This window comes from Lithobates pipiens, unplaced genomic scaffold (assembly GCF_037356315.1).
Source record: "Lithobates pipiens isolate NorthernLeopardFrog02 unplaced genomic scaffold, aLitPip1_a1.2 Scaffold_10, whole genome shotgun sequence".
Lineage (NCBI taxonomy): Eukaryota > Metazoa > Chordata > Amphibia > Anura > Ranidae > Lithobates > Lithobates pipiens.
This window is the reverse complement of record NW_027507686.1, coordinates 105,880,277-105,906,143: the sequence shown is the minus strand read 5'-3', so window position 1 is coordinate 105,906,143 and position 25,867 is coordinate 105,880,277. Positions and strand designations below refer to the sequence as shown.

The following is a 25,867-nucleotide window of genomic DNA, read 5'->3' as shown; positions in this document are numbered from 1 at the left end:
AAGGGTGGATTTTTTTTTCTCTTGGAATTGGACTTTACACTGTAAGTCTCTTATTAATATTTTTTAAATACTAATTATTGTGTATTGTTTGTTTTAGGGTGGCATGGGTGCAGCACTTCTGTCAAGTCCTGAGAAAATTGAGGAAGTAAGTTAAGTGTGTACATATAGAACTCTTTTTCTGAACAAATAAATAAATAAATTGTACCGTTTTTAGATTTCTTAACCTATTAGCAACTTTTGTCTAGTTTCTTAACAACTTCAGTCCTGGTAGGATTTACCTCCTTCCTGACCAGAGCACTTTTGCAATTCGGCACTACATCGCTTTAACTGACAGTTGCGCGGTCGTGCAAAGTAGTTTACTTTAGAGGTAGCTTACTAATAGAGCTTTCTTTTGGTGGTATTTTATCACCTCTACAGTTTTTATTTTTTGTTCTATAAACAAAAAAAGAGCGACAATTTTGAAAAAAAAAACACGTTATTTTTTTACTTTTTGCTATAATAAATATCCTCCAAATATATAAATATAGAGAAAAAAGTGTTTTCCTCAGTTTAGGCCGATGCATATTCTTTTACATATTTTTGGCAAAAAAATAAATAAATAAATTGCAATAAGTGTTTGATTGGTTTGCGCAGAAGTTATAGCGTCTACAAAATAAGGGATAGTTTTATGGCATTTTTATTAATATATATATATATTTTTTTACTAGTAATGGCGGTGATCAGCGATTTTTATCGTGACTACAACATTATAGCGAACACATCGGACCATTTTGACACAATATTCCAGTGGCATTAATACAGCAATCAATGCTATACAATTACATTGATTACTGTAAAAATGTCACTGGCAGTGAAAGGGGTTAACCACTAGGGGGCAGGGAGGGGTTAAGTGCTTCCTAGGGGAGTGTTTCTAACTGTCTGGGGGATGGGCTGTGTGTGACATGACACTGATTGCTGCTCCTGATGACAGGGAGCAGACGATCAGTGTCCTGTCATTAGGCAGAACGGGGAGATGCTGTTTACATTGGTATCTCCCCATTCTTCAGCTCTGTGACATGATCGGAGGTATCCTCGTGGTGATCGAGTCTGCAGGTCCCGCGGGCACAGCCACAGAGCTTCCGGCAGGCACGCGCGCACGGTGGGAAATTCAAAGTAACATACAGGTACGTTACTTTGCCCAGCCGTGCCATTCTGCCAACATATATTTGCCGACATCGGTCGGCAAGTGGTTAAAATTAAAGTTGCTGTTATGTAGATCCTGATAAATTTACAGAAGATAAAAAATGAATTCTGAGTTAATGGTGCATATCTTGGCTTTTATTGACCATTATAGCATTTCTAAACAGCATATTGGGATGATTGGATTAATGGCTGCAATACTCAGGACTCTCTCTAGATGTCAGTGTACTTTATACACACATATATGGTAATAACTCTGTTGTTCAAAATATGTTTTTTTCTGCATTACTTGATACAATGTTGCAAGAAGCACTTGCTAATGGTTAACTGTTTACTTACTGATATATATGCAGCTGTACAACGGAAGCATAGTCAATTATACAGACATAATGGGAAAAAAAATACATTTGACCTGTTTTTGATGGGAATATGGGTAGAATTATTATTTTTCATAGGGATTATAGGTGGGATATTGTAGTTAATACACCTTGGGATATATTTAACCTATTTCTGATAATTTGCATATAATTATTTTTCTATATGGGGATTATGGGTAGAATATATATACTTAAACATACATAGGAACATATTCTTATCAGAAATTAGTTATATATGTTCCTTGTTAGGTGTAAACATGATATTCCACCTAGAATCCCTATGTAGAAAAATAATTATATGCGCATTCTTATCAGAAATAGGTTAAATATGTTCCTAGATATGTATAACTACAATATTCCACCCATAATCCCCATGTAGAATAATAATTATATGCATATTCTTATCAGAAATAGGTTAAATATGTTCCTAGGTATGTTTAACCCCATAATCCCCATGTATAAAAATAATTATATGTACGTTCTTATTAGAAATAGGTTGAATATGTTCCTATGTATGTTTAACTGTAATATTCCACCCATAATCCCCATGTAGAAAAATATATATGTACATATTCTTATCAGAAAAAGGTTATATATTTTCCCTGTTTGGTGTAAACGTGATACTCCACCCATAATCCCCATGTAGAAAAATAATTATATGCATATTCTTATCAGAAATAGGTTAACTATGTTCCTAGGTATATTCCACCCATAACCCCCATGTATAAAAATTATTATATGCATATTATTATCAGAAATAGGTTAAATATGTTCCTATGTATGTTTAGCAATATTTCATGCATAATCCCCATGTAGAAAAATAATCATATGCATATTCTTATCAGAAGTAGGTTAAACATGTTCCTAAGTATGTTTAACTACAATATTCCACCCATAATCCTAAGTGGAAAAATATATTTCCTCGCCCACCTCACGTCAGCACTAGGGATGAGCTCAGGCGTGTTCGCATGGAACACGTGCAGAGCCCGCCAGGAAGTCGGCGCAGCGCTGCACTAATCACAGGCAATGAGACATTGCCCGATCTCTGCAGCCGCACATCGGGGCAATGTCTCATTGCCTGTGATTAGCGCAGCGCCCTGCCGACTTCCTGGCGGGCTCTGCACGTGTTCCATGTGAACATGCCTGAGCTCATCCCTAGTCAGCACACAACAGGTTAACACCTCCTTTGGACCCTTACATGACCATCTGTTCCAAGCTGAATAAAAGACAGCCCCTCCCCCAACTAAGATGTTCTTTTTTTGGTCATGCTCTAGGCCACCTGTTGATTACATTGCCCCCCCCCCCCCATCCCCCCGACGAACCTACCCTTCCATATTGAGCATCTCATGGAGTTGGACAATTCTGAATGCTGGAGGTAAATCCTTCTAAAAACTGGGTGCCTTTTGTGGCATGGCCACAGGCAAAATGATGCTTAACCTCCCTGGTGGTAATCCCGAGTGTGGCTCGGGGATACATTTCAGAACCATTAGCGGTAACCCCGAACCACTTGGGATTGCATTGCAGGATCCTGGTGCAGTGTATTTACCTTGACCCCAGAAACCTGCAATGTCCCCCGCTGTGTCTGCGGGCTGTGTTTTCCGCCCAATGCCTCTGTGTGCTGGGCTCTGTTCCCTGCAGGCATTGTGATGCATGGAGGAGGCGGAGCCCGGTAGCAAATTAAAAAAGTACAAAATTCATAACGCATACAGTACACTGTAATCTTACAGATTTCATTACTGTATGAAATCATTTCACGTCCCTTTTTTGTCCCTAATGCTTTGTCCAGTGCCCTGCATGCAATTTTATATTATATATACACTGTTCTTCCTGCCTGGAAAATTGAGACTGTCCATGGCAAGCAAAAAGTGCCCCTTTACGTAAAAAAAAAGTGGTTATAGACCAGCTAGAACACAGCGATAGTAAATTAGAACACTTGCAGAATTGAGCAATATAAATATTTATTATATTATAATTTATGTTTTCATGGTTCCAACTTTATTATACAGGGGGTATCTACTAGACTCTTGTTTGGGCAGATTTAAGTGCGTTATTACTAAGAATTACAGGCCTACAGTATAAAACGCCAAATTTCTATGAAAAACAATTGTACTGCTTTGAGACTCAAAAATATGACATAATCATACCGCCAGGGAGGTTAAACAGCATTGATATTGTACAGGTATGGTATTATAAAAGCTGTGCGATGTCTTCATTGCCTCCCCTTTACATTTTTTTCCTGTCTTTTTATATGCAGCTCGACACACTGCTTTCCTGTCTGTATTGCCAGTCTGAGAGTGGCTGTGAATGATGTCACAGAGGGCAGGAAGATGGGCAACACAGGATGTATGCCATGCAATGGTGTAAATGGTCTAAATGGTTTTGGAGATCTGCAGTTAGGAGGGCTTCTCTTCCTCTCTCTGCAGTCTTGCCAAGTAAAGGACTTACCTCAGATTCTGAGTACCCTGTCTGCCTCTGGATGAGCTGTCCTGGCTCCCCTGCTATGTTGTGTACCTCTGTGGGTTTGACAGCCTGACTTGTTTTTGTTTCAGACTCTGGCTGTGTCTGCTGTCTGCCTTTGTATGTGCTGCCTGGGCTCACCTGTGGCTGCTTCTGAAGTGAGTGGATGAAGGCAGATGGCTCTTAAGGAGACAGGGTACCTGTTATTTAGTAAGAGGTAATATGATTTTCTCCACATATTTTGTGCAAATATAAGCTTGCCACACCTGTTAGTGGCACAGAAGATTAGCAAAAGTAGGCGGGGGCAAAGTGGGACATGGTTTTTAAAAGAGTGCTCAAGGAAAATATGCAAATGTAGGTTTTGCATTATTTTAGGAGCAGAAACCCTGAACGCAAATTCTCCAAAAAACATAAGACCTACCAACGATCATCTTATCCTGACCAGGACGATGACACCTAACAGGTTGTCATATTCATTAAGCATGTGGCCAATACACTCTAAAGGAGTTGTTTTCCAATTACTCTGTGAAGGGACCAGATCCAGGAAATTGGCACATGCTTTTATGCCAACATGATAGAATTTGCCTCACCCAGCTCAGGGTGCATTTTGGGCCTGCATACAGTCTGCAGTGGCAGAGAAATGAAATTGGACAGGTTGCCTCACAAGGATGTGGTTTGTCCAAAATTCTAAACCCTATGAAAGCACCTATAGCAGAAAGTATGCTGCAAATATCCGCGCCTCAAGCAACACACATACAGAAGATGAAGAAGACCAAGTTACATTAACAGGTTCTCTAAGCTTTATCCATATACGATGGCAGATGTATGTTTATGCACTGCACTTCTAGGGGTGGATGCTGCCCTGTAGTGTCTGGTGCAACAAGTGTCTTTGCTTTTTTATAACTAGTTTGCCTTCAGAGATCCTATGGATGAGAACGTGGACCTGTTCACATCAGATGCAGTCCAGTGCATTTTTATTCTGCATCAGGACCGCATCAAGAACGCATGGACAGTGGACAGCGTGAGCCCGCATCGGCATAGCCAATGAGAGATGATCTCAAATGTAAGCATATGAGATCATCTCTCATTGCCTGCTCTCCCTCCTCACACTCAGTTTCTGTGTGAGGAGGGAGAGCTTTTGTGAAGAATTGCGAGTGCTAATTCTGTAAAAAAAAAAAAAAAAACAAAAAAAAACGGTGTGCCCAATCAGTGCCACAGTGACACTTAGCATCTATAGCTAGTGTCAACTGTGCTCGTCTGTGCTCCTCTGTGCAATCAGTGTCCATCTGTGCCACCTCATCAGTTCCAATCAATGCACATCTGTGCAATGAATCAGTACACATCTGTGCCTCCTCAAAAAATGCCCATCTGTGCCACCTCAACAGTGCCCACCTTATCAGTGCACTTCTTTCCCGACTCATCAGTGCCCATCTGTGCCACCTCATCAGTGCATATCTGTGCCACCTCATTAGTGCACATCTGTGCAATCAGTGCACATCTGTGCTGCTTCATCAGTGCCCATCTGTGTCACCTCATCAGTACATATCTGTGCCACCTCATCAGTGCACATCTGTGCCGACTCATCAGTGCCCATCTGTGCCACCTCAGTGCCACCTTATCAGTGCATATCTGCACCGCCTCATTAGTGCACATCTGTGCAATCAATCAGTGCACATCTGTGCAATCAATCAGTGCACATCTGTGCTGCTTCATCAGTGCCCATCTGTGCCACCTCATCAGTACATATCTGTAAAAACAAACAAAAATATTGCGCTTGGGGCAAACCTGAGAGCTTCAACTAAAAACCATCTAATATCATCCTAGAAAGTATGTCATTAGCAGGATCTTGGCTTTCCTCCAGTCAGGCCTAGAAATTAATTTGGCCGTAAGCACTATCAAGGTGCAGATTTCGGCCTTGTCAGTGTTTTTTCAGAAGCCACTTGCATCGCATTCCCTGGTGCGGGCTTTCATCCAGGGGGCTATGGGGATAAGGCCGCCAGTCAAACCTCCGGTATGCCCATGGGATCTGAATTTGGTTCTCTCGGCTTTGCAGGGGCAACCTTTTGAACCTTTGCATCAGGCTTCGTTAGTTCTTTTGACTAAAAAATTGGTTTTCTTGGTAGCCATATCCACGGCTAGAAGAGTGTCAGAACTAGCAGCTCTCTCCAGCAAAGAGCCGTATCTAATTATTCATAAGGACCGGGTGGTAATGCGTCCCAACAGGTCCTTTCTGCCTAAGGTGGTTTCAGGATTCCATTTGAATCAAGATGTAATCCTACCATCCTTATTTCCGGACCCACAGTCCGCAGAAGAAGAATCTTTGCACACTTTGGATGTGGTAAGGGAAAACTGATTGCTTATTTATTTTGCCGAAAGGCCCTAGGAAGGGCCAGGCGGCATCAAAATCCACTCTCTTAAGGTGGATTAGACAGATTATTTCTCAGGCCTATAGTGTTAAAGGGAAGATCCCTCCTTTTCAAGTGAAAGCACACTCAACTAGGGCTGTAAGTGCTTCTTGGGCAGTGCATCACCAGGCCTCCCTGGCTCAGATCTGTAAGGCTGTAACTTGGTCATCAGTCCACACATTCACCAGATTCTATCAGGTGGATGTCAGAGGGCAAGAGGATATCGCCTTTGGGCGCAGTGTACTGCAGGCTGCAGTTTAGGTCCGCCGGTCCATGGCGGTCTATAAATATTATCTGTGTCTCCCTCCCCTCAATCTGAGCATTGCTTTGGGACATCCCACTATGTAATGAAGCTCTTGTGTCCCGTGATGTATGATGAAGAAAATAGGATTTTTATATACAGCTTACCTGTAAAATCCTTTTCTTGAGAGTACATCACAGGACATAGGGCTCCCACCCCTCTTGGGTTTTATGTGGTTTCCTATTGCTTTGCTACAAAACTGAGGTGCCTCCCATATGGGAGGGGTTATATAGGGGAGAAATTCTCCTTAATTGGGGGTTAACCAGTGTCCAATCACCAGAGGTGCATATATAACCCACTATGTAATAAAGCTCCTGTGTCCCGTGATGTACTCTCAAGAAAAGCATTTTACAGGTAAGCTGTATATAAAAATCCTATTTTTTGTACTCACCGTAAAATCCTTTTCTCTGAAGTTCATTGACTGACACAGCACCCACCCCTCCTATTCATGTTTGTACTGCTTTTTGATGAACTGAGCTGCAGGATGAGGGGTTATAGCCAGAAGGACCGCCCCTGGGCGGTGCTGCGCAGTCTTGCTTTTTTTTTTACATGTGTTACATTTTCCTGCCTAGTCCTGTCCTAAAGGTGGAGTGATAACCCTAAGGTCAAGAATTAAAGGAGCTGTGTCCGTCAATGACCTTCAGAGAAAAGGATTTTACAGTGAGTACAGAAATCCCATTTTTCTTTCGTTCATTGACAGACACAGCACTTTAATCTTGACATTAAAAATTATATCACCACCTTTAGTAGAGGACTAGGCAGAACACATAAAAAAACAGCACAACACCACCCAGGGGCAGTCCTACTGGCTATAGCCCCTCGCTCTGCTTATAGCAGCTCAGTTTTTTCTGCCTAGTCTAGGAGAAGGACCTGGCTGCCTGTGGGGACCAATGGTCCTTGGAATTTTTTTTTGTTTTTGCTGTTTTTTGGTTCCTGTGATCTACAATCAACAGTCTGACTGGGTGACAGGCTGTATATTATAGATCCTGGTAGTCTCCCCAGCCTGGCCATCATGCGCGTGCAGACCTTGGCTATGCTCTAGGTCGACCACGACGTGTCCCGTTCTTGTCCAGGGGCGGCTGGTGAGCTATACACTCTGGGTCACAGATATGACCGGGCTACTGCTGTGCGAGTCAGTGTGCCGTGGCGAACAGCCACCCCGTACTGCTTGGGAGATGAGTCTGTCTATGGAGTGCATCCAGCAGTCCCTGCAGGAGGGGTAGGTATTGTTCCACCTGGCAGGATGAAGCAGCTGGACATTTCCTGGGAGGTTGACTAAGGGGTCTCTCTCTCTCCCTTTCTTCTCTCCCTGCATCTTCCCCTCATCTCTATTCTAGGGTCTGCTGTGTGACTGGGCATAGGGGTTGCGGAGCACGTACCTGGCCGGGCGTCCTCTGGGTGGTCTCTGGGTCCTGACAGGGGGCTGCGCTGGGCATTTGGTGGTCCTCTAATTTTTTTTCTCTGTTTAGGCTGCCGTTTTGAGTGTCTGTGGGCTGCCATGTGAATGGACTGGCTGCCACGGGAACCACGGCCATTTTCCTGTAGCCACGGCCATTTTCCTGTACCTGTGGCCATTTTCTTGTACCATGACCATTTTCCTGGAGTCTGGCAGCCATTTTCCTGGCATTTTCAGATGTTTGTTGCTGAGGTAGCCGGTGGCCATTTTCTGGTAGCCTTAGGTCGGTCGTGCTCTAGTGCTGGATGGCTGCTTTAGACTTGTATAATGCAAAAAGGACACAGGACACCTCGTGGCAGGCAGAGAGGAGAGCGAACGGTGGCAGCACAGCGACGCACCTGGGTCAGGGTTGTGAGTCCTGCGGGGGGCCCCCTCACTCTGTGGCAGCTAGGAGGGTTGACATTGGTGTTTGCTTGCCTTAGGTCCCTAAGGGTCACAGGCGAGCATTGGTTCAGCATGGCGTCAGAGGCTGGCGCCTCTTCTTCTTCTCCAAATCACCATTTTAGCAACTGGTTCCCCTGCACCTGCGGTGCCTATGGACGCTCTGTCGGCAGTCCTGGAATCATTTGTTGCCAGGGTGGAAGCCCACAGCACAAGGGGGTAAAAAACACCCCCCCCCCCCCCCGTCATCTGGGGAGAGCTCTGATCCAGACTCCGGGCCAGGCTGCCCCTGTTCTGATGTTTCAGAGGATGCAGACAAGGACCATTCAGACAGTGAGGAAGACTCCGTGTCCGTGTCAGCGCAGGAGAAAGCCCGGGTAGGAGCACTTATCACAGCAGTACAGGATACCTTAAAGATAGAGGATAGAAGATAGAGGATACGACAGGGGCATCTGCAGAGGTGTCGGTCCCTTTTGGGTCCCACAAGCCGGTCCACACTGCTAAGGTGTTTCCGTATTTAACTTATTTTTATACGTTTATTTACAAGGAGTGGGGAAATCCGCAGCGGGCCTTTTCAGTCCTTAGACGAATGGCGGTGCATTACCCCTTTGAGGAGAGTTTCATGGACATCTCCTGCGTTTTTTGACCCCCCGGTATCCAGGTTAAATAAGGTAACCACAATTCTGGTGGAAGTGTCCTCCGCTTTCAAGAATCCTGCCAACAAGGGCCTAGGTGGTTGCCCGGTCTATGTTTCCCATGGTGGGGTCAGCATTGCGGCTAGTGTAGCCACGGCCCTGGTGTTACAAACGCTTACTGAATGGGCTAAGTTGTTGCACCGCGATTTGGGGAAGGAACAGGTTTCTCCAGTCTGCATGGAACTGGCGGCCAGTTGGTGTATGTCTGTGATGCGGCCCTGGATATAGCCCCTTTGCTTTCTAGAGCCTCAGTATCAGCAGTGGTGCTGCCTCACTTGATTTGGCTTAGATGCTGGTCTGCGGACCAGGCATCTAAGAAAGCGCTGGCAGATTTGCCTTTCCAAGGTGAGAGGCTATTTGGAGCCTCACTGGATGACATTATTAAGCATGTTACTGGGGGGAAAGAGTACTTTGCTCCCACAGTCCAGAAAGGGTAAGGAGCCATGCCGTAGGCAGGGGCCCTCCTTTTCCGCTCATAAGCAGATTTTTCGTCCACCTGGGTCGGCAGGTAATCGCTCCCAGTCCGACAATGTGCCCGCTGAGGGACAAAAAACGTCCCTAGTTTCGGAAGCTGATCGAGGCTGCGAGCAAATCTGTTGTCGACTCTCGATTGGGGGGTCGCCTTCAGGAGTTTGCAGTCCGATGGACCTCCCTCCTTTCTGACCAGTGGGTCTGTGAACTGGTTTCGTCAGGCTACAAGAAAGTTATCTTCATGTCCGCTAAACATATTTTTTTCCTCCAACCTCCATCTTCCGGCTCGTTGGGAGGCCCTGTTTGGGGCAGTACAGGACCTACTACTGCTGTGTGGGGTGATAGTACCTGTCCCGATGTCAGAAAGGTTTCAGGGATTCTATTTCAATCTGTTTGTAGTCACGAAGAAGGAAGGGGTCCATCCGAGGTTCCTGCGATTTGTGGTCGGGGAAGAGCACTACCAATTTGTAGCTCTTCGCTTTGGCCTAGCGACGACACCAAAGGTCTTCATCAAGGTGCTGACCCCAATCCTGGCATTGCTGAGACAATGAGGGTTCACAATTGTGGGTTACGTGGACAACCTCTTCCTGAGAGCAGCTTCTGCCTCAGAATTAAGGGAGGATGTGGTGATCACCATACAGAATCTCCGGGAGTTGGGTGTTGAACCTCCAGAAGTTGGTGTTGGTGCTGACTCAACACTTGGAGCACCTGGGGTTGATTCTGGACTCTTCAAAGGTGAGAGTCTTTCTCCCTTTGGACAAGCTGCAAACTCTTCAATCTGTGGTGCAGTTATTGATGTCCCACAGGTGGTCACCACTGCATTTTTGCATGCAAGTTCTGGGTCTCCTGGTAGCCACTTTCGAGGTGGTACCGTATGCTCAATTTCACACTTGAGTCTTGCAGAAAGAGATCCTGTCAAAATGGGACAAATCTCTGACATCCCTTGATTGTCAAATTCGGGTGAGCCAGCCAGTCAGGGATTCACTTCTCTGATGGTTGAGGTCTCCGGCTCTTCGGTCTGGGTAGTCATTCGGTCCTTGTCGTCATTGGATGGTGATCACGACGGACGCCAGCCTGACTGGCTGTGGAGGAATTTGGGGCATCCAGTCGGCCCAGGGTTGCTGGACGCAGGAAGAATCCTGCTTGCCGATCATTGTGCTGGAGCTTCAGGCGATCAGTCAGGGCCTCTCCACATGGTCGCAGAGGCTGCTGGAGCATCCGGTCAGGATCCAGTCAGACAATGCCACGGCGGTGACTTATGTCAATCATTAAGGAGGGACAATGAGCTCAGCTGCAGCTCTGTAGGTCTTTCACATCCTACAGTGGGCAGAGCGGTGCATGCCAGCTCTGTCAGCCGTATACATTCTGGGTGTAGAAAACTGGCAGGCGGACTATTTCAGTAGTCAGTTGCTGGGCCAGGGGGAATTTTCACTGCATCCGGAAGTGTTTCAGCTCATTTGCCTAAGGTGGGGCATGCCAGATGTGCCTCTCTGGTCAATCGGAAGGTACAGAGGTTTGTGGCCAGGTCAAAAGATCCCTGGGTGGACACGTCAGCCACGTTGATGGCTACATGGGGACATTATCGGCTGATTTATGCCTTTCCTCCGCTCAGACTCCTCCCTCGTCTACTATGCAGAGTAGAGGCCGAGGGGATTCCAGTAATTCTGATTTGCCCCAGAATGGCCTCGACGTCCTTGGTAGGCCGACATAGTACAAATGGTGGCGGATGTTCCTTGGCAGCTGCTGATAAAATAGGATTTTTGTACTCACCGTAAAATCCTTTTCTCTGATGTTCATTGACGGACACACAGCACCCACCCCTCCTGTTTGTTTGTACTGCTTTTTTGGCGAATTGAGCTGCTGGATGCAAAGAGATTATAGCCAGTAGGACCGCCCCTGGGCAGTGCTGTGTTTTTTTTTATGTGTTCTGCCTAGTTCTCTCCTAAAGGTGGCGATATAACCAAAGATATGTAACGGTATAAATTGTGGCCAACATTTAAGAAAAATTGCTAATTTGCAAAATTTTATCACAGAAATGAAGAAGAAAGCATTTTTTTCCCCTAAATTTTTGGTCTTTTTTTTTATTTATAGCGCAAAAAAAAAAAAACAGGTGATCAAATACCTATTTGTATGAAAATAAGGACAAAAAAGTCATTTGGGTGCAGTGTTGCGTGACTGAGTAATTGTCATTCATATTGTGAGAGCACTGAAAGCTGAAAATTGGTCTGGGCAGGCGGGGAGTTTAAGTGCCCAGTAAGCAAGTGATTAACTTTGATTCCAATTACTTAGTTCACACCAGTACAGCACATTCTAGTGCAGTCAACAAAAATAGAATGTTGCATTGTTTCTGTAGGAACACATCTGGAAAGTGGGAAAACACATTGAGAATGCATCCAAAACACTCATGCAGAAACACATCTGGAAAGCAGAAATTGTGGTTATCTGGCCATCGGGCTTGCACCGAATCTATACAGTGACACATTTTGTCTGCCAACCAGCAATAGCATTAACTTTGATATATACATTTAGAGATTACATTACATTTAACACTGGAAACTGCAAGAGTTGGCACCATTTCTGGAAAGAGTGGAACCTGACAACTGGCTTTTGGTTGACGCTTTTGATATACCTAGTACAAGCGCTGGCACACTCAGTCACTGCTATGAGAGCATTGTGGTTACACCACTGGAGGGCAGGTGGAAATTCTACACAAACCTTTGCCATTTCCCAAAATGGGAGGTTATTGTTTGTCCAAATGCTGAATGCAATTAAGCGAATGACAGTGAGACAATGAGAGCATTGTGGTTACGCCACTGGAGGGCAATCGGAACTTCTACACAAACCTTCAACATTTCCCATAAAGGCAAACGCAATTAAGCGAATGACAGGGGGAAATGTCTGGACTGTGGCCACAGACTAGTAAGAGGAAGCTTACCGAACTTCAGAAAGTACAGGAGGCCAAATCGTATGCCCCATACACATGGTCGGACATTCCGACAAGTTGAAGGCTGGCCGCAGGCCCCAGGAGCCTGAGAGGGCTATTTAAACCTCCTCCTCTGTCAGGGCCAGTGTCAGTAGGTTTTCTGGGTGGGCGGCAGTGGAGCCTGTCTGGGGTTTGGGCTTGCTGTTTCTGGGTTGGTGTGACGCCCCCCCCCCCCCCTCTCTGGGTTTTCACCTGAGTGGTGGCCGCTTTGCCGTCTGCCTTGCAGCACATATTCCAGCTGTGGTGTGGGGCAGGCCAGCCCAGCCATCCTTCACCACCCTCCGCTCCCTTGGATAGCGCATTCATGCCAGGGGGGAGCGGGGTGCATCTGTCATTTCATCATCGCTCTCCCTGCCCGCCCACTCCCCATGTTTTCTAGCTCCACTAGGGAGCCGGCTGCCAGCTCCTCTCTCCACAAACCCACGTGGCGGCCGGCTGATTCTCCCTGGGTGGGGGGAGGGGGCGATCGGCCGCCGCTGGTTACGCTCCCATACACGACCATCACCAGGAGCTGCCAAGAGCCTGCCTGGTGTTCGGCGGCCGCTAGATCCTCTCTCCCCTTGTTCATGTGGCGGCGGGGAGGGGGTGATAGGCTGCCGCTGGCTCCGCTCTCCATCGCTAAAGAGCCTATCTGTTTGGTTGGCCGCCCGCTAGATCCCCTCTCCCCTTGGGTCCCATGTGCTCGGCGCCGCCGATTCTCCTAGGGGGGGAGGTGGTCGGCCGCCGCTGGCTCCCCCTCCCCCTCGCATGTGCGGCGTGTCGGCTGGTTCTGGGGGGGGGGGCGGGGGTGTTCGGCCGCCCGGCGGCTCCTCTCTCCCTGTGCGCTCTGGCTACCTGCTCAGCTGAACCTGACAGATAAGGATTTGGAAAAAAAAAAAAAGCTGCACGCCTGGTGGGTCTCGGATATGTGTCTCCTGGTGAGGGGAGGTGGAGATAGTCGGCCTCCCCCTCTTCCCTCGCAGGTACGAAGCACCCGCCGTTTCTCTTCATGGGGGGAGGGGGAGATAATCGGCCACGCCGCTTCCCCCCCTCGCATTTTCTGTGTTCCGCCGATTCTCCTGGCGGAGTGGGAGGGGGAGGTAATCGGCCGCGCCGGCTCCCCCTCCCCCCCCTCACATATGCAGTGTACCCGCCGGTTCTCCTGGCGGGGGGAGGTGGAGGTATTCGGCTGTGCTGGCTCCCCCCCCCCCCCCTCCACATAGGCATTTTTTCCTGCAGTAAAGTTTGTGCAGGTTAGATGTCGAGGGATAATAGTTTTGCTTTTCATCCTGAGGTCTTGTGAACGTTCTGGTTCAGAGTGGAGCAAAAATGCTTCACTTTAGCGTTTGGAAGTTTCATCCATAAATGAAGTGCATTTGTAATGACCGCGTTTTAGCTGTGAATACTGGAAGTGGTAATTCTCATTTAAACAGTTATCACCAGGTGTCCCCATTGGAAGATTCCCCCTCCAGCTCTTCTTCTACTGAGAACAGTACATGTTGTATTTTTCATCACTTTCTGACCCATAATTATGGTTTCCATGAGAAATATTTTAAATCTCACAAACCGCAAAATGATCTGAGATTTGAGCTGTCCCTTACTGTTCATAAACATAAAAAAAAAAAAAAGGAATGAGTTACAGATGCATGTTAATATTACTTATATTCACAAAAGCGTTTCAGGAGGCTCTGCAGCTCATTTAAATTATGTTTTACCTGACTAAACTGTAAGTACAATGTGCAAAGGGCACCTCGAGGAATTTCACACATCAAACAACACTCCTGAGCTCCACGTGGTGGGCCTCCTGAGCTCCACGTGTTGGGTCTTCCCCCCCCCCTGAGCTCCACGTGGTGGGCCTCCTGAGCTCCACGTGTTGGTTCTTCCCCCCCCCCCCTGAGCTCCACGTGGTGGGCCTCCTGAGCACCACGTGTTGGGTCTCCCCCCCCCCCTCTGAGCTCCACGTGGTGGGCCTCCTGAGCTCCACGTGTTGGGTCTCCTCCCCCCTCTGAGCTCCACGTGGTGGGCCTCCTGAGCTCCACGTGGTGGGTTGTCGCCCCCCCCCCCCGCGCCTTTGCTCCAAGTGGTGGGTTTCCTCCTCCCCACCCGCCTGAGCTCCTCATGGTGGGACCCCCCTCCTGAGCTCCACATGGTGGGACCCCCCTCCTGAGCTCCACGTGGTGGGCCTCCCGAGCTCCACGTGGTGGGTTTCCTCCTCCCCACCCGCCTGAGCTCCACGTGGCGGGTCTCCTCACCCGCCTGAGCTCCTCGTGGCGGGTCTCCCCACCCGCCTGAGCTCAACGTGGCGGGTCTCCCCACCCGCCTGAGCTCCACGTGGCGGGTCTCCCCCCCCCCCCACCTTAGCTCCACGTGACATTTCTGTCGCAGAGCTCAGTCTAGCATTTCTGTCACGGCGTTCTGTCGCAGCGTTTCAGCGTTCGGTGCGGCTTTTCCGTCACAGTGTTCTGCGCTGCATTTCTGTCACAGCGCTCTGCGCTGCATTCCCGTCACAGCGTTTCTGTGCAGCATCTCCTGTCAGCGGTCATTACTGTCATAGCTGTCTATCCAGCTTTTCAGTCATAGCGTTCTGTTCAGCACGTCTGGCATAGCGTTTCTGCCCCTGGATACCTGTGATAGCGTTTCTGCCCCGGCATGTGTGTCGTAGTTTTTTGCCCCAGGACTTCTGTCATAGCATTCTGCCTTTGGACTTCTGTCTGCCCCCAGACTGCTGTCATAGCGTTTTGCCCCTGGACTGCGGTGGCGTTTTGAACCAGGATTTCTGTCATGGCGTTTTGAACCAGGATTTCTGTCATGGCGTTTCTGAACCAGGATTTCTGTCATGGCGGTCTGAACCAGGATTTCTGTCTTTGCATTCAGTCTCGGTGTGTTTTCGGGCTTTGCATTTCTGGCCAGGATTCTGCTGTTGCGTCGCTGTGTTTGTCTGGCAAACAGTTTTTCTGTTATAGCATCTCTGGCCCAGGATTTCTGGCATTTCATTTATGCCTCAGCCTTTCAGTCTTGGTTATTGCTGTCATTGCGTTTTGCCTGTTTCTGTCACTACGTTGCTGCTTCAGCATTAAGTTTCAGCGTTTTTCTGTCATGGTGTTTTTATCATGGCATGTTGTGTTCTGTCTCAGCGTTTTTTCTGTCTCAGCGTTTTCCTGTCTCAGCGTTTTCCTGTCTCAGCGTTTTCTGTCTCAGCGTTTTCTGTCTTTGTGTTGCTGCCAGCATGCCTGTCATGGTATTTCAGACTTGGTGTTCATTCTCAGTTTCTCAGAGGGGCGTTGTTCACTCATGGCATACTCTGGTAGTCGTTCGTCTTTGTTGATTGTCATGTCCCATCGTGTCTGTGTCATGTTTGTACCTGGGTCAGGTAGCTAGGGCTCACACGTCAGGATCTGTCACGTCTATGGATCCATATGGGCTGAGGTTTCGTTTATTAATTGATTGTTGTCCTCAATCTTCTTGCCCGTATACCATACGTCATACGTTGCATGTTCATTCACCACATCTATACGACTACCCACCATGGCCTGTGGGTACACTAGCCCTGAGTTTTCAGGTAATTACCTGCCTCTGCACTGCAGGTTACTCGGGCTCACTTACCACTTACATGTTGGGTGTGGGGGGGGGGGGGGGTCCGTCCGTCAGGTTCTTTCAAAGCGCAGTGGTCTTGACTTTTTTCTTTTTCTGCTCACGTTTCATTTTTAATTAGGCAGAGGGGTATTGTTTTTCTCATGTCTGGTTGTCTGTCATTTCTCTAATTTGTGTTTCAGGTTGGGCCGTCTTGGCATCCATACCGATATCCATGCTTGCTATCACTTCCTTCAGCCCGGCTGTTGTTGGGGGCTAGTTGATTGGTGCTGGTGTCTTTTCACCACTGGGCTCACCCCAGAAGCAGTCAATAATTTTTCCTTCAGTTGATGTCCTGTTGTGTTGAGGCCCTGGTTACTGCCCAGGGATGTATAATATCTCTCAGGGTGTTTGTTAAGCCACGTTCCCGTGACGGTCCTTGGGGGGTAGGTTGGGCTGATGTCATAATGGTTTGGACTCCACTCTTGGCTCTGTTCTTGTTTGAACTTATTGCCTGGACTTCCACTTAGGGACATCAGTCCAGTCGTCTTTTCCGATCCCCAGCTTGTTCCAAGTAGGGCAGGCTTGGGTATGTCTGTATCATGCCATGGGGACTATTTCCCTGGGAGGGAGTTTGGCCCTCCTTGGTTCAGGATGCTGTCCCAGCTGTTGGGTTCAGGCTGTAGAATGACCCGATCGTATCTGGTGGGACCTGGGTCCTGCGTCCGGTATGGTTTCTCCAGGTTGGCAGTATTATTGCCATGGTGCATGGGCCTTATCCGCTTACTTCATCACATCCATCAGGTTTCCAGCTTTTCACACTCCTGCTAGTGGTCTTTTTGCCACTCACCCTCTTGGGGGGGGGGGGGTTATGTCTCTGGGCTATTTCACTGGTGTTCATTGGGGTATTTCGCAATCTTTGCAGGGGTTTCCTCGGGCCGGGCCTTGTGCCATTCCCCTCTCGTATCCTCTCGTTTCACAAGCAGTCCATTCTCGGGTCTAGGTGTTGCGAGCATCCGGCTCAATTCAATCTTTCAGGGGATGTTCAGTTGGGTTCAGGGTAGTGTCACAGGTTCGATAGGGGGTTCCTTCTCATCACCAAGTCAGGAGTCGGTGTGTTCTTTTGCCATTGCGAACACTTTCCAGTTACTTGCTGGATTCGTACTGCTGCCGTCCAGGAGCACACCTTTATCCGGGATGGTTCATTACCTTACCTTCTTCACCTAAATTTTGTGTCTTTTTGCCCTCTTCTCAGGCATACTGACCAGCTAGGCCAAGGCACACCTCAGGCCTTGGTTCTTAGGAGTATCACATTTCCCGTTTGAAGAATCTGACTACAAGTTGAAGGCTGGCCGCAGGCCAGCCTGTATTTGTAGGAGGAGCCTGAGAGGGCTATTTAAACCTCCTCCTCTGTCAGGGCCAGTGTCGGTAGGTTTTCTGGGTTCCCACCCACCCGTTCCCCAGTTTCATACATTCTCATAGTATTTTGTTCTTATTCTTACATTCAGGGTATGCCCTCTTCTCAGGCATACTGACCAGCTAGGCCAAGGCACACCTCAGGCCTAGGTTCTTAGCAGTATCACATTTCCCGCTTGAAGACTCTGACTACAACTAAATCCATCAGATTTTTTCCGACAGATGTTGGCTCAAACTTGCTTTGCATACACATGGTCGCACAAAGTTGTCGGAATTTCCGATCGTTGACAACGCAGTGGCGTACAACACATATGACGGGACCATAAAAGGGAAGTTCAGCACCAAGTGTGGCACCCTTTGGGCTCCTTCTGCTGATCTTGCGTGTTAGTAGAAGTTTGGTTATAGATGATTCGCGATTTTCAGACTTTTGCTTCAGGTTATTACTGCTCTTCAGTTTGTGCTTGTGGGTTCATATCTGCTTTTAAGTGCATGTAGTCAGTTCGCATTTATTTGTCAGTGCGTGCTATTTATAGTAGTACTGTATTTGATATTCATTGTGTTCTTGTCAGCGTGTTGCTTAATTTCAGTTCGTTCTTTCAGGCCTTGCTGTTTTTCAGTGCTTTCTGTTAGTCCGTTCTGACCAGCCGACCGTTTTTTAGCCATGTTGCATGTACATACTCGTCGTAGAATTCGTGCTGTACAGGGGCTTTGTTTTGGGCTTTTAGCTTTGGCACAAGCCCAGTCCATGTACAGGGTGAGGAGGCGTTCATGGAGCAAGAATTGGTTGCCCCAGTGTGACCAATTCTCGCACATGTCTTTGCTTCGTGAGATTCGGGAGAATAATCCTGATAATTTCAGAAATTATCTCCGGATGACGGACCCCATTTTTCACCATCTGCTGTCCGCTTATATCAGCAGGCAGAATACCTGCATGCGGCAAACCATCACTTCGAAGCAGAGGCTAGTTGCCACGTTTCGGTACTTGGCGACTGGGAGAAGCCTGCAGGAACTCAAGTTCTCCACAGGCATCTCCTCCCAGGCTCTGGGGATCATTATTCCAGAGATCTGTTCTGCCATAATTCAGGTCCTGCAGAAGGACTATATTAAGGTAAGTTTTCTCCTTTAACATCACATTATATGTATTTAATGTTTGCTAATATATTGTATTTATTTCATCATTCCCCAATTACCATGATTGTAATATGCTGTGCCCCTTTGTCCTCCTGCATGCTGGAAGCTTTTAAAGTTCATTTTTTTGCCTTCACTAACCTCCCCGGCATGCTCTTCTGGGCCCATATACACCTATAGCCTAGTCACTTATCAATGTATTTTGTCAGCTCCATAGTAGTGCTTTCCCCTAAACACCCCCTAAAATGTGTACACATTATGTGTGTTCTTAAATTCACGCAGAGTGCCCGAGGCTTTTTTTTTTTTTTTACTTTCAAAAAGAATTTTATTGAGATATATCACATTAACAAACATATGACATAAACATATTGTACACTACGTGCTGTGAGGCATTGAGTGTTAGAACAAATTGCACGCAGGCTGCTAGTACAAGAGATTACGGGCTTGGTGCCCTTCTGCTGTATTCTGCGGTCTCTGCGTGGTAAGCTCCGGTAATTCCGGTAGTGTCCCATCCCCCCCAGACACCCCTATGGGCTGTGTCCTGGGGGGGTGCGACACCACAGGACAATGAAGAGACAAATCTGACCATGGGTAAAACTCAGTCCCATAATGTGAAAGAGGTAACTGAGTTAAATATCCAGGAGCTTCAAGTGAAATACAGCTAACTTATATATGATAGGCAAGAAAGAGTACAATAAACAGGTGACTTTCACTGCCGGCTCCGTCTGGTCTGGGTAAGATGCTTAAAGAGGTCATGTAAGTTTTATACAGCTTGGATGTATTAACCAGGAAGACCAGTGTTTGTTGAATCTAGGTTCTGTCATGTTTACTTTTAAAAAAAGATATTCCATGCGACAGTGTTCATTAAGGGTAATTATGAGCTCATTAGGGGTTGGGGGAAGGGGGTTTTTCCACGCACGGGCTATGAGCAGGCGTGCTGAGATTAGTATATGATGTACCAGAGGTAAACTGGTGGTGGGCCAGTGTTGGGAGTCCAGACCAAAGAGAGCCATTCGTGAAGTCAGCTGTTGGGGAGAGTTGGTCAAGGACTGTACAAGAGAAGAGACTTGGTACCAAAAGGTAGCGATAATAGGGCAGCTCCACCAGATGTGGAACATATCCCCTGTTGAGTCACAATTCCTCCAACACTTTGGAGAATGGGTGGAAAAGATGGTTGCTAACTTGTCGGATGTGTAATACCACTTATGGAACATTTTCATGAGCGTTTCCCAATGTGTGACATTTTTGGAGATGACTAGTGGGGTACGTAGAACTCGATGCCAATCTTCTGAGGAGAAAGACTTCAATTCCCAATAGGTCACATTCGTAGGTTTAGACGATGTAGTAGGTCTGGAGAGAAGGATATAAATGAAGGATATGCCTTTGGTAGTACTAGAGGGACGGTTGTAGTATTTGAGAAGCTCCTTGGAGGTGGTTTCTGTAGAGGTCGAAATTTTTGAGAGAATGTCTGATTCTGAGGTATATGTAAAAGTCTTTATGCGAGAGTCTGAATTCCGATGTCAGCTGTTGGAAACTCTTTAGGTCCGGCCGAAGGTAAAGATCTCCAATGGTTTTGATTCCAGTGTCATACCAGTGTTGGATAGAGAGGTCTGGGGATAGTAGTCAACAAAGGTAAACTTTTCAATGAGTCTTCATGGATACCCCGGTGGACATGACATATTGCGGACCATTGCGTTAAACAAGCACGTACCGTAGGGAAGATAGACCGTGTGATAGGAAGAGACATCCAGATCGCTGCTAAAGTCAATTGTGGACTATTGGGAAATGCTACCGATTCTATTTGGTGCCACCTTACGTCTGGATTCTGCGACCATAGTTGCTTCCCTTGATCCAATATGATGGCCTTGTAATATTTTTTAACATCTAGTGCCCCCACCCCACCAGAGACAGTGGGTGTACATAGGACGGAGGATTTCAAGCAGGGCTTACGTCCTGCCAATATCAATGAGTCTAGGATACGCTGGATTTTAGATAGGTCTGCCGTAAGAATTGGGAGTGGGAGGGTCCGAAAAAAGTAGAGCACATGTGGGAGGAGAAACATTTTGGTTAGAGCTATCCTACCAACCCATGAGGCTTTTATGGAGGTCATATTCGAGTTCAGGTTGTTCAACTTCACATAGAAAGAGGCAAGATTGTTTCGAAGCATTGCTGAGGAGGGGGAAACCAGTTGAATGCCCACATATATCATAGAGGAACTGGGAGCCCAGGAGAAGGGTGAGATTTTGGAGATTTCTGATTTTAGCGCTGGAGGAATCGCAATGCCAAGCATGGCAGATTTCGTGTGATTCAATTTGTACATTGATACCTCACTAAAATTATGCAAAACTTCAGTCAGGGCAGGCAAAGACTTTACTGGATCAGTGAGAGCTATGATTACATCTGCGTATAAACCTATCTTATGGCATGCATCTTTCACATTGATACCTTCAATATGAGGATGTGACCGAATCGTCTGTGCCAGTGGTTCCATTACTAGGGCAAAAATCAAGGGTGAGAGTGGGCATCCCTGCCGAGTACCGTTAGTGATTTTAAAGGGGTTGGAAAGAATGCCCGGGGTACGAATCCTCGCAGTAGGTGAGGAGTATAGGCCCAGAATAGCTTTCAAGAAGTTGCCCTCTACACCAAATTTTTTCAGAACTGCTTCAAGGTATCCCCAATGAACTCTGTTGAATGCCTTCTCTGCATCTAAAGAAATCAGCAGAGAAGGCGTTCGACTGCGTTCCGCCCAGTGGATAAGATCCACAAACCTAGGGGTACCATCGGAAGCCTGACGTCGGGGGATGAACCTTACTTGGTCCGGGTGTATAAGGTGAGTCATGTGTTGTGATAGTCGGGTGGCCAGAAGCTTGGCAAACATTTTCAGGTCGGAGTTAAGAAGCGAAATAGGACGGTAGTTTGCTGGGTCGTGTGGCACTTTCCCTGGTTTGTGTATGGTGGAAATAGTGGCTTCTAAGGATTCTGTGGGGATCTCTCTGGTGGCGAGCATTCGATTAAAAGAGTTACATAAATGTGGGATTAGTGTTTCAGCAAATGTTTTGTAATATTCGTTTCCAAAGCCGTCTGGGCCCGGGGCCTTGTGTAATGGTAGGCCTTTAATGGCATTCTTAATTTCCTGGGGCGAAAAAGGTAGCGCTAAGTCTGCTGATTGTGAAGGGGATAAGGAGGGGAGAGATACGTCGAAAAGAAAAGTCTGGATATTCGTGTCAGTGGGCTGTGTCTCAGTCGAGGAGTCTTTTAAGTTGTATAATTGTTGATAAAATTAACCAAAGCAATTGGCTATATCCTTGAGGTTAGTCAGTCTGTTGCCCTTAGGGTCTTCCAAATATGAAATTGTGGATTGGGCTGTTTTACGTTTGTATTGTTGGGCCAGGGTTTTCCCTGTTTTATTTCCCTGTGAGTACCATGTAAGCTTAAGTTTTCGCAAGTAGAACTCATGTTTGTTCTGAAGGTAAGTACTCAGTTCTGACCTTAGTTTACCGAGTTCTGCGTGGGTGGAGGCAGAGGGTGAATGCATGTTACTTTTCTCTAGGGACTTTATTTTATCTAGAAGGGTGTTAAGGGTCACAGAGCGCTTTTTCTTCTCCTGGCCCCCCAGTTTTAGTAGAACCCCTCGTATGACCGCCTTATGGGCATTCCAATATGTAGTGTCATTGGAGACAGAATGTTGGTTTAAAGTAAAGTACTCATCTATGGCAGATTTGACCTGTTCCCTAATGTCCTTGGTGCTGATTAGGTTGGCGTTTAAATGCCACAATGTAATTGGGGTAGTAGATGGGGATAGATTGAGAACCATTGAGATAGGGGCATGGTCTGACCACGAAATTACTCCAATACTGGTGGAGGAAACTGCTTGGAGCAACACTTTGGATGTCAGGAACAGGTCAATCCTGGAATATGATCTCTAGGCATTAAAGTAGAACGTATAATCTCTCTCAGTACCATGTTGACACCTCCAAGGGTCATAAAAGTCTTCTAAGTGTAGAATGGAGGAGAGGGTGGAAGACGTCTCCTGCGGGAGGTTGAGGAATCAAGCGTGTGATCTAGCACCGCATTGAAGTTCCCGCATAAAATGATTTGGTCTTTCGGATAGTGTTGTATTTTGGCAAGAATGGATTTAAGAAAGGGCTTTTGGTGTGAGTTAGGAGCGTATATGTTAACAATTACCAAGGGCTTGTTATTAAAACGTGCGGCTAGTATTAGGAATCTTCCTTCTGGGTCTTGTTCTACGTTGGAAACTGTGAGTGCTACAGTGGAACGCACTGCTATCAATACTCCTCTGACTTTTTTGTTTGTGCGGGAGTGGAAGATATGTGGGTACCGCTTATTGGTACATTGTGGAGAGTTCTGTGAGGACAGGTGGGTCTCCTGGTCGCATAAAATGTCGGATCGGGAAGTAGTTGCTTCCCTCCATAAGAGGGATCGCTTGAAAGGACTATTCAATCCTTTAACGTTAAGGGATGTGATTGTAAGGGACATGATATACTAAGTGCAGTTGTCAAGATGGTACTGAGGTTGATTGAACCTTATGCGGAGGCAAGTAGTGGTTAGTTACACAGTGTACATAAACAAAATCGTAAACTTTAGCAGAAACTAGCAGTTGTCACAAAATATAACAAGAAATCAGTAAAGAAAAGAAAATGTGCTGAGGCTTCTATATCGCTAACCGGGTGATATAGAGGCACAAGTCACTCTATTAAACGGTTCCTTTAGGAACAATAGGTGGAAAAAACGAAGTGGAACGGTAACTCGGGTGTAAAAATATGAAGAATGCCATGTGCCTAGCACACAGTGGCAGTCTGGCGTGGAGGATTCGAGGTAAATAAGACGGTCATCCACACTTGCATGTTAACTAAGAACCAGCTAATAAAGAGGGCGACCAGAAAGGTTACCCCCTTGTCCTCAGAGAGTTATGATTTAACTTTTGTAGCCCATTTAGTAGGGATCCTGGAGGATCTAGTATTGAAAGGTGGCACGGGGGGTATGTTAGGTGAGATGCCCCAGTTATGCAGCTGTTTGAATCCATCCTTGGGAGTTAGGAAGGCGACTTGCTGTTGCTGGTAGCTTACAAGAAGCTTAGTATGCGATTTTGTGCTCTATGAGGATCACAGTAATTTGTGAAAAAGCTTTGCCCGCCTGTGAGGTGGCGGCCGAGATATCGTTATACAGCTGAATTTTAGTGAAGGGTTCAGGAAGGTTACGTATGGTTCTCGCTGCCCTCATGATCTGCTCCTTAGAGTTAAAAAAGTGTATCCTAGCCAGGATATCTCTGGGTATTGAGTCGGGCAGGTGCTGCGGTTTGTGGATCCTATGCACCCTATCAATGAGGAGATCCTGCGGTGTTAAGGAAGGTATAATCTTACGAAACAGTTGATGCAGGTATGGGACTATATCAGGAGATGATACAGTTTCTGGGACCCCTCAAATTTTAATATTATTCCGCCTTGAGCGGTCTTCGAGGTCTGCAACTTTAAGACGCAGCTGGTGGATAGCTGCAGAGTGTTCATCCTGAATGTCAACCATAGTGTTATGGGAGCTGGTGGCTGCAGAGAGATGGTGCTCAATGTGATCTATATGATCTTCCATGTCATCTACTCTGTCCAGTAAATGGTTAATTGAGGATCTAAGCTCCTTCTGCATATCTGCTTGTAATGAGAGTAACATGGCCTTCAGGGTATGTTCAGAAGCAGGGCTGTCAGAAGTGTTGTAAGCTGCCAGAGAGGAGTTAGATTCACCTGGTGCTGCTGTGAAACTACAGGTGTCAGCGCCATGTTGCCGCTTCACTGGGGGAGGCTTAGAGGGAGAGTGTACTGGAAACATCGCTGATCTCTTACCTCTGTCAGCCGGTGATATGCTGGGCAAGCGCTGCTGTTCCCCAGATTCCTCCATGTCAGAGAGGGGGTCATCTGTGGGCACTAGGGCTGTCGAGGCCGCGGGTGTCTCCTGAGGCGCAGGGCTTTTGTCCCGGTCGGCGCCATCTTGGGCCTGCACACTGGCGGGCTTCATATAAAACTCTGTGAGTTTTCTTGCTCCGTGGGTGTCGGATCTCCCGCGGGTCATGTCCCCGGTGACGTGGGGTGATCCCTGGCTCTCCGTGGGATGGATCGATGAGGTTGATGGCGCTGGATGCTGCTTATAGCTTGGTGGATGTGAGGAGCTCTGTGTCTATGCAGCCATTCCGGTCAGCGGCCAAGCCACGCCCTGTCCTGAGGCTTTTTTTGGTGGAACCCCCCTCCCCCAACACTAAGTCAGCTGATAGCAATCCTCTATCTGCTGACTTTGCCAACCCATACACATTATACCTACCTCTTTTGTGGTCAGATATAATGGATGAATTCACCAAAGCATGTATTGCAAGGGCCTGCCTGAATACTTTCAAATGTTTGAAGTTTGTTTCTCATATTATTATCTTGATAGGTAATAGCAGAATGTTAAAATGTGCTTCCATTTGTTCAGTGGGTATTTTTATTTTTTGTTATTATGACACTTCTTACCTGTCCATTGGGCTGCCAATAGTGTAAGTAAGAAGGGACTGGCCAAAGTTAACACATTATTTATGCATTCAGCTCTCAATGAAGTGGAGAGGGTCACCTGTCCAAACCCCCCCCCCCTAAATTTTTGCAATGGACCATCAGATGGGGTAAGGACTCTGATAAGTGGACCTTATACTTTAAATACTCATTTAAAAAGAAAATTATACTTATGTTGGCCAAAAATGTTTGTGTCTAATCTGCTTGCAATGTTGATGTGCAAAATGACTATTTTTTTTTTCTTGTTTGACTCCACAGTTTCCTTCAACGCCACAGGAATGGCAGAATGTGGCCTCCCACTTTGCCACCCATTGGGACTTTCCCAATTGTGGAGGTGCAATTGATGGGAAATACGTCCACATCATCCCACCCTCCAACTTGGGGTCCTATTATTATAATTACAAGGGGTATAATAGTATTGTGCTGTTGGCCGTTGTGTCAGCTACCCACGAGTTCCTGTATGTGGACATGGGGAGAAATGGCCAGATGTCGAATGGTGGAGTGATCACCCAGACATAGTT

The 25,867-nt window shown here is 46.9% G+C and overlaps 1 protein-coding gene across 8 annotated transcripts in view; it reads left to right on the top strand.

Moving 5' to 3' along the window:
* The window catches only part of DUS2 (dihydrouridine synthase 2), a 1,012,599-nt gene that overhangs the window by 371,605 nt on the left and 615,127 nt on the right, over window positions 1–25,867 (top strand). For all 8 annotated transcript variants that reach the window (XM_077457206.1, XM_077457175.1, XM_077457217.1 and 5 more), the window contains one exon: window positions 98–145. In XM_077457206.1, coding sequence (XP_077313332.1) covers window positions 98–145 — 48 coding nt within the window. The remainder of the gene's footprint in view (window positions 1–97; window positions 146–25,867) is intronic.